Consider the following 19,831-nt stretch of genomic DNA (forward strand, 5'->3'; position numbering starts at 1 on the left):
TTTTTGCATAGTTTTGTTGCATATTCTTGTCATTCTAGGTTGTGTTAGAAGCATATGCATCTAGTGTCTCATTTCTCAGGTTCTTGGAGTAATCTCACCACATTTAGAGCATTTGCACTTGTTTTGGTGCAAAGAAGCAAAGAGGAGTGGAATTGGAGAAATGTGAAGGAATCAGGAAATCACCGGATGTATCAGCGCGGCAAGCTCAATCGGCCAGACCATGACCGATGGAGCCGATCGGCCAAGCTCAATCGGCCAGACCATGACCGATAGAGCCAATCGGCCAAGCTTAACCGGCCAAGCCATGGCCGATGGAGCACAAGAAGACAAATCAGCGGATGTATCAGCGGCAAGCTCAATCAGCCAAAGCATACCCGACCATCTCAATAGGGCCATCCCAATCGGTCCAAGCTTTCCCGGTTGTCCTAAACCCACACTTGTTTTAGTTTTAATCCAGGTTTGACCCGATTTGTTTTGGGTTGACCCGGGTCCTTTTATGTCTTCCTATAAATACTCTAACCCTATTAAGGGGAGGGGGAGCTTTTGTTTTTATCTCTGGTTTTTTTTAGCAGCCATTGTGAGTTTTTAAGCTTGTTTACTCTTGCTTTGTTGAAGAATTGAGGACTTCTAAATTTTTAATAGCAATTTCTTTTTCAAATCTCTTAATCTATAATCTCTTATTATGATTTCACAAAGACCAAACTCCTTCCTTTGTGTGATCATGATGATGAGTGAGTAGATCATTAGAACTTTGGGCCAGGTAGATTAGGGAGATAGATGACTGATCTTTGATATCTAGAACCTTAGTTTTGTATTTCCTATCTTGTTTATTGTTAATAATGCTAGAAAGCCTTGATCAAGCTTGAATCTAGACATTAAGATTTCCATTGCCCATAAGGTGTTTGATGAAATTCCTGAACCAAACTATTCAAGAGCTTTGCACTCCTAACCAATGGAAATTGATGATTAGGGTGCTTAGTGGTATTAAGACCTCTTCTTAATGCATGCTAGCTCTGTGATTGCCTTTGGAAAAAGTTGATTGTCACTTGATTAGCATAGGAATCTCTACCATGGAAATGGATTGATTTGCATTAGTGTTCTTAGCCATAGGATTGTTCTTGATTGTTGCCTGGATATCTAGGATTGGTTAGCTATCTCCCAAGTCAATTACCTTGCCCAAGGTTCACTTGTTTAATCTTGATTCAAAGTTTGTTATTAGTTGTGTTCTGTTTCTTTGCTTTAATTTGTTTGCTAGTTAAGATTGTTACAACAAAACCAATTCCTTTTAAGAATAGATTAAACAACTTTGTGTATTCTTAGTGAGTTGATTAATGCAGATTGTGGATTGATAATTTAATTGACTGAAATATACTACATCAATTTGGCGCTGTTGCCCATTTGCATTCCATTCACTCATTAGGATTTCAGCATTGTTTGAGCCTATTCATTTACTTTACATTGTTACTTACTTGGTTTGCTTTGGTGGTTTGAACTCTCTTTTGCCAGGTGTATGAACTTGAGAAGTCAAGGCCAAGCAAATTTAGTTGAGCGTGTTGACGACATGCGCTGTTTTGAAAGTGAAAATCGCCGAATAGCCCGCCAAGCTATGGATAACAACCCTCCACCCCCAGCTAGTCACAATGGAAATGACCAGCCCCATGTTGAACAAGCTCCTATCCATCCTCCAAGACAGCCAAGAGTCATTGGAACTTTTGATCAACCAAACATTCATGGGAACCGCATGGGAATTAGAGCTCCTCCTGTTGAGAACAATAACTATGAGATCAAGTCAAGTCTTTTCAACATGGTACAAAGCTCAAAGTTTCATGGTCTATCTATGGAAGACCCTCTTGACCACTTGGATCAGTTTGACATGATGTGTGGGACAGTGAAAATCAATGGTATCTCTGAAGATGCATTCAAGCTCCGCCTCTTCCCATTTTCTCTTGGTGATAGAGCTAGGACTTGGGAGAAGAACCTGCCAGTAGGCTCAGTTACCTCTTGGGATCAATGTAAGAGAGCTTTCCTATCCAAATTCTTCTCTACTACTAGAACAGCAAGGCTAAGGAATGAAATATCAAGCTTTGCTCAAAAGGGAAATGAGAGCTTTTGTGAAGCATGGGAAAGATTCAAAGGCTACACTATGCAATGTCCTCATCATGGCTTCTCCAAGGAGTCTCTTCTCAGCACATTATATAGAGTAGTGCTTCCAAAGATAAGAATGTTGCTTGACACAGCAAGTAATGATAATTTCCTTGGGCAGGATGTTGATGTTGGTATGACTTTGGTGGAGAATCTTGCTCAAAGTGATGGAAACTATTTAGAAGATTATGATAGAACTCCAAGAGACTATTCTGATATGAATGAGCAACACCGCAAGGAGATCAAAGCTTTAAATGATAAGATGGATAAGATGCTTAGTGCCAATCAAAAACAAGTTCACTTTGTCAATGATTGTGAACTTTATCAAGAGGGTATGGAAGCTTGTGTTGAGGGACAAGAAGAGGTCAACTATGTCGGTGGCCAGGGTTATAACAAGTTCAATCCTTATTACCGCAGCCACCCAAACCTCTCTTACCACAGCAACAATGTGGAGAACCCACAAGACCAGACTTATCCACCACAAAAACCTCCTGGTTTTACTTCACAACCAAACTATCAACCCAAACCTCAAGGGAACTATCAAGGTAAGCCTCAAACCTATTCCCATCCTCAGCAACAAATGAATGCACCGCACCCTCATGTTCAAGGAGAAGACACAAATGCTCTACTAAAACAAATTCTAGAAGGCCAAGGGAGAAATGCCATTGAACTTGCTACACAAATGAAGAACATGCACCACAAGGTTGAGAATGTTTATGGTGAGTTAAATGCTAAGATTGAGAGGTTGCAAACACAAGTACAGAGCCAAGCTTCTTCCTCTTCACCAAGACAACTGGGTTCCTTACCAGGAAAACCAGAACCAAACCCCAAAGAATACATCAATGCCATAATGCTGAGAAGTGGTAAGCAATTACCTACTAATGAGCTCAATAGGGACATTGAACCTAAAGGAGGGGAGGTAGTGGTTGAGATTGAAGATGATGATTTGGTAGTGAAAGACTTGGGTAAAGATAACGAAGATGATGGAGTTGTGGTTGACAAAGGCAAGAGTAAGGTGGTTGAGGAACCAAAGCAAGGCAACACCATTGATGAAATTTTCAAGAAGAGTAGGGAGATTGCCAAGGAGACTCTATTTGTGCCTCCACCTTATGAGCCAAGACTGCCATTTCCTGGTAAGTTTAAGAAGCAACAAGTGGATAAGNTTTACTTCACAACCAAACTATCAACCCAAACCTCAAGGGAACTATCAAGGTAAGCCTCAAACCTATTCCCATCCTCAGCAACAAATGAATGCACCGCACCCTCATGTTCAAGGAGAAGACACAAATGCTCTACTAAAACAAATTCTAGAAGGCCAAGGGAGAAATGCCATTGAACTTGCTACACAAATGAAGAACATGCACCACAAGGTTGAGAATGTTTATGGTGAGTTAAATGCTAAGATTGAGAGGTTGCAAACACAAGTACAGAGCCAAGCTTCTTCCTCTTCACCAAGACAACTGGGTTCCTTACCAGGAAAACCAGAACCAAACCCCAAAGAATACATCAATGCCATAATGCTGAGAAGTGGTAAGCAATTACCTACTAATGAGCTCAATAGGGACATTGAACCTAAAGGAGGGGAGGTAGTGGTTGAGATTGAAGATGATGATTTGGTAGTGAAAGACTTGGGTAAAGATAACGAAGATGATGGAGTTGTGGTTGACAAAGGCAAGAGTAAGGTGGTTGAGGAACCAAAGCAAGGCAACACCATTGATGAAATTTTCAAGAAGAGTAGGGAGATTGCCAAGGAGACTCTATTTGTGCCTCCACCTTATGAGCCAAGACTGCCATTTCCTGGTAAGTTTAAGAAGCAACAAGTGGATAAGTATAGAGCTATGTTTGATGCTCAAATGAAAGATGTTGCCATCACAATGCCAATCATTGATGCATTTTTGCTGAACCCATCATACAACAAGTTTCTTAAGGATGCAGTTATGGAGAAGAAGAAAGCTCTCCAAGGAATGGTAATCTTAACCCATGAGTGTAGTGCTATCATTCAAAATAAGGTAGTAGCAAAGAAGCTTGAAGATCTTGGTAGCTTCACTCTCCCTTGTACACTTGGACCTTTATATTTTTGCCACTGTTTATGTGACCTTGGGTCTAGTGTGAGCTTGATGCCTCTCTCATTTGCAAAGATACTAGGTTTCACCTGCTACACAAAGTGTATGGTCACTCTTGTTCTTGCTGATAGATCAGTTAGAACACCAGTAGGAGTGCTTGAAGACTTGCCANAGGCTAAGGAATGAAATATCAAGCTTTGCTCAAAAGGGAAATGAGAGCTTTTGTGAAGCATGGGAAAGATTCAAAGGCTACACTATGCAATGTCCTCATCATGGCTTCTCCAAGGAGTCTCTTCTCAGCACATTATATAGAGTAGTGCTTCCAAAGATAAGAATGTTGCTTGACACAGCAAGTAATGATAATTTCCTTGGGCAGGATGTTGATGTTGGTATGACTTTGGTGGAGAATCTTGCTCAAAGTGATGGAAACTATTTAGAAGATTATGATAGAACTCCAAGAGACTATTCTGATATGAATGAGCAACACCGCAAGGAGATCAAAGCTTTAAATGATAAGATGGATAAGATGCTTAGTGCCAATCAAAAACAAGTTCACTTTGTCAATGATTGTGAACTTTATCAAGAGGGTATGGAAGCTTGTGTTGAGGGACAAGAAGAGGTCAACTATGTCGGTGGCCAGGGTTATAACAAGTTCAATCCTTATTACCGCAGCCACCCAAACCTCTCTTACCACAGCAACAATGTGGAGAACCCACAAGACCAGACTTATCCACCACAAAAACCTCCTGGTTTTACTTCACAACCAAACTATCAACCCAAACCTCAAGGGAACTATCAAGGTAAGCCTCAAACCTATTCCCATCCTCAGCAACAAATGAATGCACCGCACCCTCATGTTCAAGGAGAAGACACAAATGCTCTACTAAAACAAATTCTAGAAGGCCAAGGGAGAAATGCCATTGAACTTGCTACACAAATGAAGAACATGCACCACAAGGTTGAGAATGTTTATGGTGAGTTAAATGCTAAGATTGAGAGGTTGCAAACACAAGTACAGAGCCAAGCTTCTTCCTCTTCACCAAGACAACTGGGTTCCTTACCAGGAAAACCAGAACCAAACCCCAAAGAATACATCAATGCCATAATGCTGAGAAGTGGTAAGCAATTACCTACTAATGAGCTCAATAGGGACATTGAACCTAAAGGAGGGGAGGTAGTGGTTGAGATTGAAGATGATGATTTGGTAGTGAAAGACTTGGGTAAAGATAACGAAGATGATGGAGTTGTGGTTGACAAAGGCAAGAGTAAGGTGGTTGAGGAACCAAAGCAAGGCAACACCATTGATGAAATTTTCAAGAAGAGTAGGGAGATTGCCAAGGAGACTCTATTTGTGCCTCCACCTTATGAGCCAAGACTGCCATTTCCTGGTAAGTTTAAGAAGCAACAAGTGGATAAGTATAGAGCTATGTTTGATGCTCAAATGAAAGATGTTGCCATCACAATGCCAATCATTGATGCATTTTTGCTGAACCCATCATACAACAAGTTTCTTAAGGATGCAGTTATGGAGAAGAAGAAAGCTCTCCAAGGAATGGTAATCTTAACCCATGAGTGTAGTGCTATCATTCAAAATAAGGTAGTAGCAAAGAAGCTTGAAGATCTTGGTAGCTTCACTCTCCCTTGTACACTTGGACCTTTATATTTTTGCCACTGTTTATGTGACCTTGGGTCTAGTGTGAGCTTGATGCCTCTCTCATTTGCAAAGATACTAGGTTTCACCTGCTACACAAAGTGTATGGTCACTCTTGTTCTTGCTGATAGATCAGTTAGAACACCAGTAGGAGTGCTTGAAGACTTGCCAGTGATGATTGGTCATTTTGAGATCCCAACAGACTTTGTTGTGCTTGAAATGGATGAAGAACCAAAGGATCCACTCATCTTAGGGAGACCATTTTTGAGAACTGCAGGACCAATGATTGATGTGAAGAGTGGGAAAATTCAGTTGAATTTGGGAAAATGAGCCTTGACCTTTGACATTAACAAAGTAATGAGGAAGCCTACAATTGATGGTCAAGTTTTCTACATTGAGAAGATGGAAGCTTTAGCTGATGAGCTATTAGAGGAATTGGCCATAGAGGATGAGCTCCAAAGCACCTTGACAGTTAAACAAGGAGAGTTTGGTTTACTAAAGGAAGATAGTGAAGGGTATGAAAAGATTCTTGACTCTCACAAACCCTCTAGTAATGATGGAAGCTTCCTTGAGTTGAAAGAGCAAATGGTGTGTTCAGTTGAAGTTCACTCAAATGAAGATTGGAGTGAGCTTAAGGCACCCAAGATTGAACTTAAACCACTCCCTAAGGGGCTAAGGTATGCTTTTCTAGGTAACAACTCAACTTATCCTGTCATTATCAGTGAAGAACTTAGTGAACTAGAAACTGTTACTCTATTAGGTGAATTAAAAAAGTATAGAAGAGCTATTGGTTATTCACTTGATGATATCAAAGGAATAACTGAAACTCTTTGCATGCATGGAATTCATTTAGATGATGAATCAATGACTTCCATTGAACCACAAAGAAGGTTAAACCCTAACTTAAGAGATGTGGTGAGGAAAGAGATTCTTAAGCTCCTTGATGATGGTATCATATATCCTATATCAGATAGTACATGAGTTTCACCTGTATATGTGGTACCAAAGAAAGGAGGAGTTACTGTTGTTAAGAATGATAAAGATGAGCTAATTCCTACTAGAACTATAACTGGACACCGCATGTGTATTGATTATAGGAGACTCAATGCTGCATCTAGAAAATATCACTTTCCTTTACCATTTATTGATCAAATGCTAGAGAGACTTGCTAGTCACTCTCATTATTGCTTTCTTGATGGTTATTCTGGTTTCTTTCAAATCCCCATACATCCCAATGATCAAGAAAAGACTACTTTCACATGTCCCTATGGTACTTTTGCTTATAGAAGGATGCCATTTGGACTATATAATGCTCCAGCTACTTTCCAAAGATGCATGATGTCAATTTTTTTCCGATCTAATTGAGGATGTAGTGGAGGTTTTCATGGATGACTTCTCTGTCTATGGAGATTCTTTTTCTGGTTGTCTTTCTAATTTGTGCAGGGTTTTAAAGAGATGTGAGGAAACAAATTTGGTTTTAAATTGGGAAAAGTGTCACTTCATGGTAAAAGAAGGGATTGTGTTGGGGCATAAGACTTCAGAGAGAGGCATTGAGGTTGACAAAGCTAAGATTGATGTGATGACCAATCTAGCACCACCAAATTCAGTCAAGGGAATAAGAAGCTTTCTAGGCCATGCTGGGTTTTATAGAAGGTTTATTAAAGACTTCTCAAAGATTGCTAGGCCTCTTACAAGGTTGTTGTGTAAAGAAGTTGCATTTGAGTTTGATGAGGAGTGTCTACAAGCTTTCAAGATGATAAAAGAAGAGTTAGTTAGTGCTCCAATAGTTCAAGCTCCAAATTGGAATTTGCCTTATGAAATCATGTGTGATGCTAGTGATTATGCAGTTGGAGCTGTGCTTGGTCAAAGAAAAGACAAGAAGCTTCATGTGATATACTATGCAAGTAGAACCTTAGATGAAGCTCAAATCAAGTAAGCTACAACAGAGAAAGAGCTCTTGGCTATTGTCTTTGCATTTGAAAAGTTTAGGTCATACTTGGTAGGTTCAAAGGTCATTGTTCATACTGATCATGCAACATTGAGATATCTTTTGGCAAATAAAGATGCTAAACCAAGACTCTTGAGATGGATATTGCTACTTCAAGAATTTGATTTGGATATTAAAGACAAGAAGGGTATTGAGAATGGAGTAGCTGATCACCTATCAAGGTTAAGGATTGACAATGAGGTCCCAATCAATGATGCACTTCCTGAGGAGCAGATAAAGGCAATTCAACTCCTTGACAAGACTAATGAAACTTGGAAAAAGCTTGGAGAGGTCATGAGGTTGGAAGAGAATGGTCCTTGGTATGCTGATTATGTTAACTATCTTGCTTGTGGTCTTGAGCCACCAAATTTAGTGGGTTATGCTAGGAAGAAGTTTTTCAAGGACATTAACAACTACTATTGGGATGCACCTTACCTCTACACACTTTGTAAAGACAAGTTTTACAGAAGATGTGTTGCTAAAGAAGAGATAGAAGGATTAGTAGAACTTTGTCATGGAGCAGCATATGGTGGTCATTTTGCTACTTTCAAGACATTCACAAAGATCCTCCAAGCTGGTCTTTGGTGGCCTACCATGTTCAAGGACACTCAAGAGATTATCTCTAAGTGTGATTCATGTCAAAGAAGAGGAAACATTAGTAGGAGGAATGAGATGCCACAAACTCCTATTTTAGAGGTTGAAGTGTTTGATGTGTGGGGTATTGACTTTATGGGACCATTTCCTTCATCATATGGTAACAATTACATACTGGTAGCTGTTGATTATGTCTCTAAATGGGTGGAAGCAATAGCTAGTCCTACTAATGATGCAAAGGTGGTACTTAAGTTGTTCAAGACAATCATTTTTCCAAGGTTTGGTGTTCCAAGAGTGGTCATAAGTGATGGAGGAAAGCACTTTATTAACAAGATTTTTGAGAGTCTTCTCAAGAAGCATGGAGTGAAGCATAAGGTTGTTACACCTTACCATCCCCAAACCAGCGGTCAAGTTGAGATTTCAAACAGGAAATCAAATCAATTCTTGAGAAAACAGTTGGTATCACAAGGAAGGATTGGTCTAAGAAGTTGGATGATGCTTTTTGGGCATATAGAACTGCCTACAAGACACCAATTGAGACCACTCCATTCAACCTTCTCTATGGAAAGTCTTGTCATTTACCAGTTGAGTTAGAGTATAAGGCAATGTGGGCAGTCAAGCTTCTTAACTTTGATTTCAAGAATGCTCATGAGAAACGCTTGGTACAATTGAATGAGTTAGAGGAGATCCGCCTTGAAGCTTATGAGAGTTCAAAGATCTACAAGGAGAGAACAAAAGCATTCCATGATAGGAGAATTCTTCCAAGGATTTTCAAGGAAGGAGATTTGGTGTTGCTGTTCAATTCCCGCTTGAAGCTATTCCCAGGAAAGCTCAAGTCCTGCTGGTCAGGACCATTCAAGATCAAGGAGGTTAGACCTTATGGAGCCTTGGTGTTGCTGAACAAAACTGGAAAAGAGTTTGTGGTTAATGGACAGAGGTTGAAGCACTACTTGGCTAATGACTTCATTGAGGAGGGGACAACCGTTTCTCTCTCCGACCCTCAAGACGCCTAAGCGGTGCAGTAACGTCAAGCTAGAGACGTAAAACAAGCGCATTTGGGAGGCACTCCCATGGTATCCTTATGTACATATTATCTTAATTTCTTATAGTTTGTGTGTTTCTTTTTGTGTTTTGAAAATTTTGGGAGACTTGTGTGGATTTGTTTTAAACAGGGAGTACACGCGGCCACGACCATCGGCCAAGGGAGGGCCGAGTGCTGCCATCGCTTCAAGCGATCGGTCGAGTCGAGACCGTGTGAGATAATGCCACTATGATCGGATGTATCAGCGGTAGAGGGCCATCGGCCAAACCTTGGCCGAGTGAAGCCAGCGGTCATAGCCATTGGCCAAATGGAGGCCGCTGGATCGTGAAAGTTGAAATAAAGAGCAAATAGTGAATGACCCAGCGGGGAGGAGCCATCGGCCAAACCTAGGCCGAGTTTGACCATCGGCCATGGTCATCGGCGGAATGGAGGCCGCTGCTGTCCATCCAGGTAAGTTTTTCTAATCCAAACCGGTTTAATTCGGTCCAATCTTAGTAAACCGGTTTAATTTTCAACTTTTCAAATCGACTTTGGCCGGTTTACTCCTTCTCACAACCTCCTAAAACCCGATTTCATCCTCTTTCTCCCTCACTTGGTCGATTTTCAAAGCCTACCACCATTAGAACACAAAAATCTTTGTATCTCTCTCATCTCTCAATCGATTTTAAAGATTTTTGGTGGGTTGGTTTCGGTTTTGAAAGGCTCTCTCCATTACTTATTATCTCATCTGCTAGTTCTGCATCAATCCTCGTCGAATACAAGGTAAGGAACCAACTTTCTCTTCTAAAGTTTGAATCCAAAAGTGTGAGCTTGAATTGCTGGGCTTGTGGTTTAATTTCGGAAAATTTGCTATTTGAAGCACTTAGGGTTCTTAATAATTGCTAAAATATAAAATTTGGGGGAATTTGGGTTTTATTGTTTCTCTACCTTGTCTATGATACATTGAATCAATCTGTAGGAGACTAGCAAGTTTGGAGACCAATTGACCATGTTTGATGGTTTTTAAATTTCCTAAGAAGTATTGTTAAAATCTCCTATAGATTTAAAGTTTGAGTTGGTTCTCATTTGTTCATTGGATAACTATGATTGATTTATCTCTAAGATAATTAACACTTGCCGGCTGTGAATTCAAGTTATGGCTCTTAGTGAGCCTTACTAATATTTTTCAAGTGTTGTTGTTGTTTTTTTAGGAACAATGGGAAGAACCAATTTGAGACTTGGGGAAAAACAAACTAAGGCAAAGGAAGTTGTAGAGAGGATTGTGGAAAAGAAAAAGAAGAAAGCAATTCAGTCTAAGGGTTCACTTGGTAAACAAAAAGCTCTAGCAAGCAAGAAGAAGAATAAGGAGCTTGTGATTGAGGATACTGATTCAGAGGACAGGGACATGGGTGAGAGTGAGTCTGCTTCTCCACCACCTCCAGCTGCCAAGGAAAAGCAGATTAAACCAACCAAGAAGAAACCTACCTACTCCAAATTGATGAAGCACCTTAAGACAATCAAGTTTGCTCCAACTAGATACCCAGATCATGAATTCCTTCACAATGTTGGCCTCCTTGAAGACATGCAAACTATCTTCACAACTTTGGGATTAGGACAGTTCTTCAATATGGCTTTTCCCACCTATGTTGAGCCGACAAGAGAGTTTCTTGCATCCTTGTTAGTGACTTATTATGAGGATGAGATGGTGGAGGAGAATAATGATCTTGGGCATTTTGAGTTTAAGGTTCAAGGGAAGCACTACAAGATGACCTTTGGAGAGTTGGGAACTATCTATGGTTTTCAACCAGGAGCAAGGCTGGAATACAACATTAACCCTAAGGAGTATAGTTCTTTTTGGGAATATATTGGTATGGGAAGATACATAGCTGGTCAAGCTAAAAACTAAGGCATCCAACACCCTACAGTGAGATATGCTCACAAGGTTCTCTCTCACACTCTTTTTGCAAGAAGAGAAGCTGGAGCAGTTCAAGCCATGAACTTGGCTGTCTTATAGCAGGACTGCAACCTTTCATAAGAACCTATGAAGAAAGGAATCCTCCATTGTCTAATGCTGAAAACACTTATGTTGCTGCTGTTTTTCTTCACCAATTGCTTCACTACAAGAATTGGGTTTGGGAAACAAGAGATAGGACTCCTATCCTAAGTATGGGTGGACTTGTCACCCCCATTTTGCAAGCAAAAGGAGTTGAGCTTGGTGAGTTTGACCATGACATTGCAAGGCTTGATCCAGTCTACCTCAAGAAGACAACTTATTTGGATGGCCAAACTGAGAAAGGTTTCTATGCCTACTATGGCTACATTTTCAAAAGCATGCAAAAGCAAAGGCTCCTACTCCCTCAAAAGGATGTCACAAGCCTTTATATCAAGTATGGAATATGTTGCCAGATTAAAGATGACTTCTTGTACTCCTCTAAGCATGATGGACCAGTGATTCCAATAACAACTTCATGGAAGGGGAGAAATCCAACTGAAGACACTTCACAAGCAGCTTCTCCCAGTCCAGTTTATGGGAGTGCTAGGTATGACTTCCAACCATTTGAAGAAGCCACTACAAACAAGTCTCTTAGAGCTGCACACACCCATATCGACCTTCTCCAGTGCTTGGTTAGATGGCAAGGGAAGAACATTAAGAAGCTAGTAAAGGGAGGGAAGGGTCTTCACATAAGGTTGAAGCATGTGGAAGCCAAACTTGACATTACAAGTACTTCAAGACCAAACCCTGAAGTTGAAGTGAATCCAAGAGGAGAGCAAGCTGATGAGGTTGAGGATGAGTTGGAGAGACACTCATTTCATGGTGAAGCTAGTACTGCACTAGGATTCTATGACCCACCAAGAGCTTCAGCATATGAGAGGAGACAAAGAAGGAAGAGAAGGGCTGAGAAGTCTCCAACACCATGCACTAGTAACTCCTCCTACTCTCTTGACTCCTCCATGAACTAGAGGTACACTCCAAGTCCTTGTACATAGAGTCTTTTCTTATTTTCAGCTTAATTTTCTTGTCCTTGTTAGTTTCTTTCCTAGCTTTTCTCACACAGGGACTGTGTGAATTAAGTTTGGGGGAGGGACTAACCATCTAACATTGTGTTTTTTTTTTATTTACATTGTGATGCATTGTTAATATCTATGTTTTGAGAAAAAATCAAAAAAAAAATTTGAAAAATTTAAAAAGAAAAAAAAAATTTGCATTTAGGATTGAGTCTAAAAGCATTTAGGGTGCATTTTCATTTGGGAATAATGATGAAGCTGCCTTGTAAAGGTAAAGACTTAGGATTGAACCCACAGCCCTCATTTATAGTTCATTGGTGCTTGTTTAATCTTTGGAAAAAAAATGAAGAGTCTAAGCTTAAGCAAAGGGTCACTTGAAAGCACTTTCTCCTAGTGTAAAGCTTGCATGATCATTGTTGCATCTCTATATTATTTGGACCTTAATTTGAGTTAAAATTATCTTGCAACTGGACTATGAATACTAGCTCATGGAAATTTCATTTGGGTTAACAATCTCTTTTTGCCACTCTATTTTGATTAACCCAATCTCTTGCCATACCTTTGAACACCAACCATTTTCTTTCAAGCCATGTATTGATTTGTTGACTGAGGCTTTTTTCTTGATAATGCTATAGGTTGTGAAGTCTTGAGAGTATTGAGAATGACAAAGAACTGGCTCTTGTTTTAGCTAAGTTAGAAATCTCTAGTACTAGCTAATGGGACTGGTTTTGAAAGAAATAGGTGGTTATAATTTTTGAATTGGGTAAAGGTTGGGAAACAAAAGAGTTTAAAAGGGGGAAAAAAGAAAGAGTTGCTTGGTCAAAATAAAAGAAAAGATCTATCTCTAAGGATTAAGTTTTGTTAAAAGCTCTAAGTCTCTAAGAATGAAAAGAGAAAGAAATGTCTAGTTGTTGTCTCCTAGAATAGTTGCATAATAAAAAAAAAAAAAAAAAAAAANAAAAAAAAAAAAAAAAAAGAATGCTAAAGCATAGTTTAACAAGAATGGGAGATCAACAAGTTAAGTTCAAAGAAGTAAAAGAAAGAGAGAGCTTGTGTTTAAAGAGAAGCCTTAGAGATATTCAAACGTTTAAGACCATAAGCAAAGAAAAGAAAGGGGTTTGAGTTGAATCAAGTTGAGTTTTTGGGTATTAAGAGAAAGAAAAGAAGAATGAGAAAAAAAAGTAGAAAAGTTTCTAGTGGGTAGAACATCAAGAGCTAAGCTTTGTATGCCCAAATTATTCTCAGTCTTAGATAGGTTTCACTACTATCTAGCATTCGTCTTTGTTTGAGAGTAAACCACCCAAAAACACCATTTCCAACCACTTTATAAAAAGTCTTCCCCTTAAACCAATTGAGCTTGATTTATTTTCCAATTGCAAGATCAAACCAAACACTTTAATGAATGTGAAAGAGATGTCCAATAGGATTGCAAGTCTTTACCAATAGATAGAAAGTGAACTAGAGTGGTGCCTTGTGATAAGCATTAAAAAAAAAATATATATATTTGTAAGCACTTTGATTGATCTTAGCACCATTGCATTACATTTAAGGACTGTGGTTTGAATCCTTTGTTGATACTTTTTTGTTCTGAATCCCTTTTACAAGCCTATCTCTCTCACTTTTTGTTTGGTTCTTGCTTGAAGACTAACAAGAGATAAGTTTGGGGGAGTTGATATCTTGTGTTTTTGTTGGATTTTTAAGCCATGTTTTTGCATAGTTTTGTTGCATATTCTTGTCATTCTAGATTGTGTTAGAAACATATGCATCTAGTGTCTCATTTCTCAGGTTCTTGGAGTAATCTCACCACATTTAGAGCATTTGCACTTGTTTTGGTGCAAAGAAGCAAAGAGGAGTGGAATTGGAGAAATGTGAAGGAATCAGGAAATCACCGGATGTATCAGCGGCAAGCTCAATCGGCCAGACCATGACCGATGGAGCCGATCGGCCAAGCTCAATCGGCCAGACCATGACCGATGGAGCCAATCGGCCAAGCTCAACCGGCCAAGCCATGGCCGATGGAGCTCAAGAAGACAAATCAGCGGATGTATCAGCGGCAAGCTCAATCGGCCAAAGCATATCAGGCCATCTCAATCGGGCCATCCCAATCGGTCCAAGCTTGCCCGGTTGTCCTAAACCCACACTTGTTTTAGTTTTAATCTGGGTTCGACCCGGTTTGTTTTGGGTTGACCTGGGTCCTTTTATGTCTTCCTATAAATACTCTAACCCTATTAAGGGGAGGGGGAGCTTTTGTTTTTATCTCTGGTTTTTTTTAGCAGCCATTGTGAGTTTTTAAGCTTGTTTACTCTTGCTTTGTTGAAGAATTGAGGACTTCTAAGTTTTTAATAGCAATTTCTTTTTCAAATCTCTTAATCTATAATCTCTTATTATGATTTCACAAAGACCAAACTCCTTCCTTTGTGTGATCATGATGATGAGTGAGTAGATCATTAGAACTTTGGGCCAGGTAGATTAGGGAGATAGATGACTGATCTTTGATATCTACAACCTTATTTTTGTATTTCCTATCTTGTTTAGTGTTAATAATGCTAGAAAGCCTTGATCAAGCTTGAATCTAGACATTAGGATTTCCATTTCCCATAAAGTGTTTGATGAAATTCCTGAACCAAACTATTCAAGAGCTTTGCACTCCTAACCAATGGAAATTGATGATTAGGGTGCTTAGTGGTATTAAGACCTCTTCTTAATGCATGCTAGCTCTGTGATTGCCTTTGGAAAAAGTTGATTGTCACTTGATTAGCATAGGAATCTCTACCATGGAAATGGATTGATTTGCATTAGTGTTCTTAGCCATAGGATTGTTCTTGATTGTTGCCTGGATATCTAGGATTGGTTAGCTATCTCCCAAGTCAATTACCTTGCCCAAGGTTCACTTGTTTAATCTTGATTCAAAGTTTGTTATTAGTTGTGTTCTGTTTCTTTGCTTTAATTTGTTTGCTAGTTAAGATTGTTACAACAAAACCAATTCCTTTTAAGAATAGATTAAACAACTTTGTGTATTCTTAGTGAGTTGATTAATGCAGATTGTGGATTGATAATTTAACTGGCTGAAATATACTACATCAACAAGTCCTGTATGGGCTCTGGCTCCACATCATCTGCACCATCATCATGTTCCGAGTCTAAGCTGACAGTGTGTTGAGCAGGGTCGGTATCAGTGGGCATGATGTCATCTGATGAAGTGGAGGCAACATGATCAGAGGATTGAGATTGAACTGCCTCCTCCTCTGGTCTTGATTGAACTGAAGACTTGTCTCGGAAGAGTGTGGTGATGTAGTTGTGACTCCAAGGTGATCAAGAAGGAACTTCAAGTTGGCCGCCCTATCACTTGTAGATTGAGTTAAGTCCTTTAAACTTGCCCAGTCTTTGTTGGCATAGTATCCTTGGGTTTCAAGAAACTTCACATCCCGGGAGACATACATACGGCCATGAGCCGGATCATAGCACTTGTAACCCTTCTGCGTAGTAGAGTAGCCAATGAACATGCATTTAGTACTCTTTGCATCAAGCTTACTCCTTTGTTCTCCTAGAATCAAAACAAAACACACATACCCGAAAACTCGTAAGTAATCAAGAGAGGGTTTAGTTTGATTAAGAATTTCAAATGGAGATGAGTCATGAAGAATCTTAGTTGGAGTTCGGTTGATTAGATAGCATGCATTCGTCACGGCGTCACCCCAAAACCTCTTTGGGACGTTCAAGTGAAACATCATTGATCTCACAACCTCCATGAGATGGCGATTCTTTCTCTCAGCTACCCCATTTTGTTGAGGAGTGTATGGACAGCTAGTTTGCTGTAGAATGCCATGCTTCTCTAAGTGCTCTTTGAGTTTGTGACTTGTGTATTCTCCCCCATTGTCTGATCTAAGTACCTTAATTTTAGCATTAAAGTGATTAGTAACATAGTTTGGAAATTTAATAAAAGCATCATACACTCTATCCTTAGAGGGTGTATTTAGGTAAGCCAAATATATTTAGATTTTTCATCAATAAATGTCACAAAATACTTGTTATTATCTCTAGAAAGACAAGGAGAAGTCCACACATCAGAATGCACTAAATCAAAACAATGCTCATAAATGGTATTAGATTTAGGGAAGATAGACTTGCAATGTTTTCCAAGGATACACGGTTCACAACTATAGCTATCAAAGGAAACATTGGGCAACATTAATTCAAGAGCACGAGCGTGAGGGTGGCCTAGCCTAGCATGCCATACATCACTCGAAATATTACTAAGATTCGACATAAAAGAAAAACACTTAGAAGGACTTGATGAAGTGTTCTCTAGGACATAGAGATCTCCTCTAGCATCCCCTTCTCCAAGAATCTTTCCAGTCTCAATATCCTGAAAATGTACACTATTAGGCCCAAAAATAGTATAACAATTTAGATCAGTAGTAGCTTTCTTAACTGATAGAAGGTTAGAAGTAAAAGTAGGCATGAAGAAAGCTTTTGAATTTTTATCAAACAGTTTCAAGTCTCCTACTCCTTTAACAGGTATACGATCTCCATTAGCAATAATAACATTGCCTACTGCTGGTTTTATGTTGTGTATAAGACTAGGGTTACTTATCATATGGTGAGAAGCACCCGAGTCAACAACAAGAGATTTACTAGGTTTTGAAGCAAAGAAGGTGATACCAGAGTCCTTGAGTGCAGCGATGGACTTGATGAGGGTTTCCAGATCCGATTTCCTCACAAGGTCACCATAGGACGCAGCCATGGCCGCCGCGCCTCCTTGGTTCGCTGCACCGGTACCTTGACCACTTGAAACTTCTTGTGATAGATTTGCCTTGAACTTAGCTGGCTTGAGATGAGGATGGAGAATCCAACATTTGTCCTTGATATGGCCCCTCTTCTTGCAATGGTCACACACAATCACTTTCTTGTCCTCATGTTTGTAGACCCCCTTGTTAGTTGTGGCTAAGTCTTCCTTGCCACTAAAAAGACCAAGTGAACCTTGTTCCTTTTGGACTTGTGAGCACACATCCTCTAGAGTAGGTAGCTTGTCGCCTTGAAGAATGTGTTTGATGAGATCATTAAACGCCGAGTTCAAAGTGAGAAGGAGGCCAAAGACCTTGTCTTGCTCTTTCCTCTCATTGAGAATCGCCGGATCGATGGTGCTTGGTCGAAGCATTTCAAGCTCAGCCCACAATGACCGGAACTTCCCAAAATGCTTCGTAAACTCCAAGTCTTCTTGGTGGAGACCGTTAATCGCCTTCTTGACTTCAAACACTCGAGTCAAGTTGGTCACGTTCCCATAGACATTTGCCAACGTCTCCCACAACTCCTTGGCCGTCTCGCAATACAAGTAAGCTTCAAGGATTGGTGCGTCCAGCGAGTTTTGGAGAATGGCAAGCACAGTCTGATCTTCTTGGAACCACTTGACTTCCTTTTCAAGATCAGCTTCCTTGTCTTCTTCCTTTTCTTCTTTACCATCTTCTTTGATGGCTTTCTTGGGGAGTTGGTCCGTCTCAACATGGATCCATAGTCCCCGACCACTGAGTGCGGTCTTTGTGGTTCTTTTCCACAACAAGTAGTTTGCTCCTTTGAGCACCACAGGGGTAACAATCGGTTTGTTGTTATCCATGTTCAAAGATTTGAGAGTTAAAGAGTAATAAAAAGTAAAAGAGTAACCCGAGTAGAATATAGAGAATAGGAGAGTTTAAGAAAGGCAAAATAAGAGACGAAGCGAGTTTAGAGAGTCATAGATCGAGAAACTTTCTCTGATACCATGTTGAATTTAGCGGAAGTAAAGAGATAGGAGTGAAGAGATGAGAGAGTAGTCGGCAAGAAGAATAAAGAGAGAAGTATATTCACATAAGTATATCGGTTACAATGTAGGTCAAAGCCTTTAAATAGAGACATAAGCTACCGAGGAGGAGTTGATAGAGGTCCCAGAGTTTGCGGCACTGTCTATCCATTCAGCGGTAGGGATATCCTCCCCAAGAACCATGAAATTGAGGGGAAGGGTGCAAGAGGAAGAGGTCGTGGTAATGGTGGACAGTGGGACGAGGAAGATGAGGGGAACAAGGACGAGAATGGAACCAAGGAGGAGTTGATAGAGGTCCCATAGTTTGCGGCATTGTCTATCCATTCAGCGGTAGGGATATCCTCCCCAAGAACCATGAAATTGAGGGGAAGGGTGCAAGAGGAAGAGGTCGTGGTAATGGTGGACAGTGGGACGAGGAAGATGAGGGGAACAAGGACGAGAATGGAACCAAGGAGGAGTTGATAGAGGTCCCATAGTTTGCGGCATTGTCTATCCATTCAGCGGTAGGGATATCCTCCCCAAGAACCATGAAATTGAGGGGAAGGGTGCAAGAGGAAGAGGTCGTGGTAATGGTGGACAGTGGGACGAGGAAGATGAGGGGAACAAGGACGAGAATGGAACCAAGGAGGAGTTGATAGAGGTCCCATAGTTTGCGGCATTGTCTATCCATTCAGCGGTAGGGATATCCTCCCCAAGAACCATGAAATTGAGGGGAAGGGTGCAAGAGGAAGAGGTCGTGGTAATGGTGGACAGTGGGGCGACTCATAACTTTATTTCCAGTACCATGGCGGAAAGGATCAGGATTGCAACGAAGGGAACCTTGGGATATGGGGTTCGAATGGGGACAGGGTTACTCGTTCGCGGTTCAGGTGTCTGCCAAAACGTGAAGTTGCAGCTTCCAGGTTACACGGTTATCACCAGTTTCTTACCTCTGGAACTAGGTGAGGCCGATGTAATCTTAGGGATGCAATGGCTAGAGACCTTGGGGGATACAAAGGTGAATTGGAAGGAACAGAGGTTGGGGTTCTGAGCAGAAGCTGAATGGGTTACGCTGAGAGGGGACCCTAGTCTACAGAACTCAGCGGTATCCTTGAAAAGTTTGTGGAAGGCCCTCCAACAGGAAGGAGAAGGGCTCCTTGTCGACTGCAACAACTTACAAGCTGTGGAAAAGGATACCAAGGGAGACAAATCAGAAGGGTACCGATCCCTGTTAGAGGAGTTCGCCGTGGTGTTTGCTGAGCCACAAGGACTACCTCCCTCTCAGGATAAGGAACATGCCATCAACTTGAAGCCAGGTGCCGAACCAGTGAATGTCAGACCATTTCGCTATCCACACGCCCAAAAGGAAGAGATAGAAAAGCAGATTGCAGTGATGTTAGCAGCAGGACTCATTCAAGAGAGTGGGAGCCCATTCTCGAGCCCGGTGTTACTAGTAAAGAAAAAAAATGGAAGCTAGAGGTCTGCGTCGATTACCGTGCTCTCAACAAGGTCACTATGCCTGATAGCTATCCCATCCCTATGATAGATCAGCTCCTCGATGAACTCCATGGGGCTCAAATCTTCTTGAAGCTTG

The 19,831-nt window shown here is 40.6% G+C and overlaps 3 protein-coding genes across 3 annotated transcripts; 2 read left to right on the forward strand and 1 right to left on the reverse strand.

Moving 5' to 3' along the window:
* On the forward strand, nt 3,390-4,391 carry LOC104709738. The gene has a single exon (XM_010426303.1). The coding sequence runs from the start codon at nt 3,390-3,392 to the stop codon at nt 4,389-4,391; it is 1,002 nt and encodes a 333-aa protein (XP_010424605.1).
* LOC109124873 lies at nt 10,085-12,574 on the forward strand. Its single transcript, XM_010424055.1, has 2 exons — nt 10,085-10,241; nt 10,670-12,574. The coding sequence occupies exon 2, from the start codon at nt 11,625-11,627 to the stop codon at nt 12,417-12,419; it is 795 nt and encodes a 264-aa protein (XP_010422357.1). The 5' UTR covers nt 10,085-10,241; nt 10,670-11,624; the 3' UTR covers nt 12,420-12,574.
* On the reverse strand, nt 15,605-18,075 carry LOC104709740. The gene is made up of 3 exons (XM_010426304.1): nt 17,100-18,075; nt 16,642-16,973; nt 15,605-16,354 (listed from the first exon to the last, which is right to left on the reverse strand). The coding sequence occupies exons 1-3, from the start codon at nt 18,073-18,075 to the stop codon at nt 15,605-15,607; spliced, it is 2,058 nt and encodes a 685-aa protein (XP_010424606.1).

This window comes from Camelina sativa, chromosome 8, assembly GCF_000633955.1.
Source record: "Camelina sativa cultivar DH55 chromosome 8, Cs, whole genome shotgun sequence".
In the NCBI taxonomy this organism is placed as follows: Eukaryota; Viridiplantae; Streptophyta; class Magnoliopsida; order Brassicales; family Brassicaceae; genus Camelina; species Camelina sativa.

Bases quoted from the DNA above. Each gene is read 5' to 3' on its own strand.
- LOC109124873 (XM_010424055.1), top strand. From the start codon at position 11,625: ATGGGTGGACTTGTCACCCCCATTTTGCAAGCAAAAGGAGTTGAGCTT.
- LOC104709740 (XM_010426304.1), bottom strand. From the start codon at position 18,075: ATGGATAACAACAAACCGATTGTTACCCCTGTGGTGCTCAAAGGAGCA. The intron at 16,974-17,099 runs GTAAATCTCTTG...TACCTGTTAAAG, and splicing joins CTTCTTTGCTTCAAAACCTA to GAGTAGGAGACTTGAAACTG. The intron at 16,355-16,641 runs GTTTCCTTTGAT...GCTAAAATTAAG, and splicing joins TTGAATTAATGTTGCCCAAT to GTACTTAGATCAGACAATGG.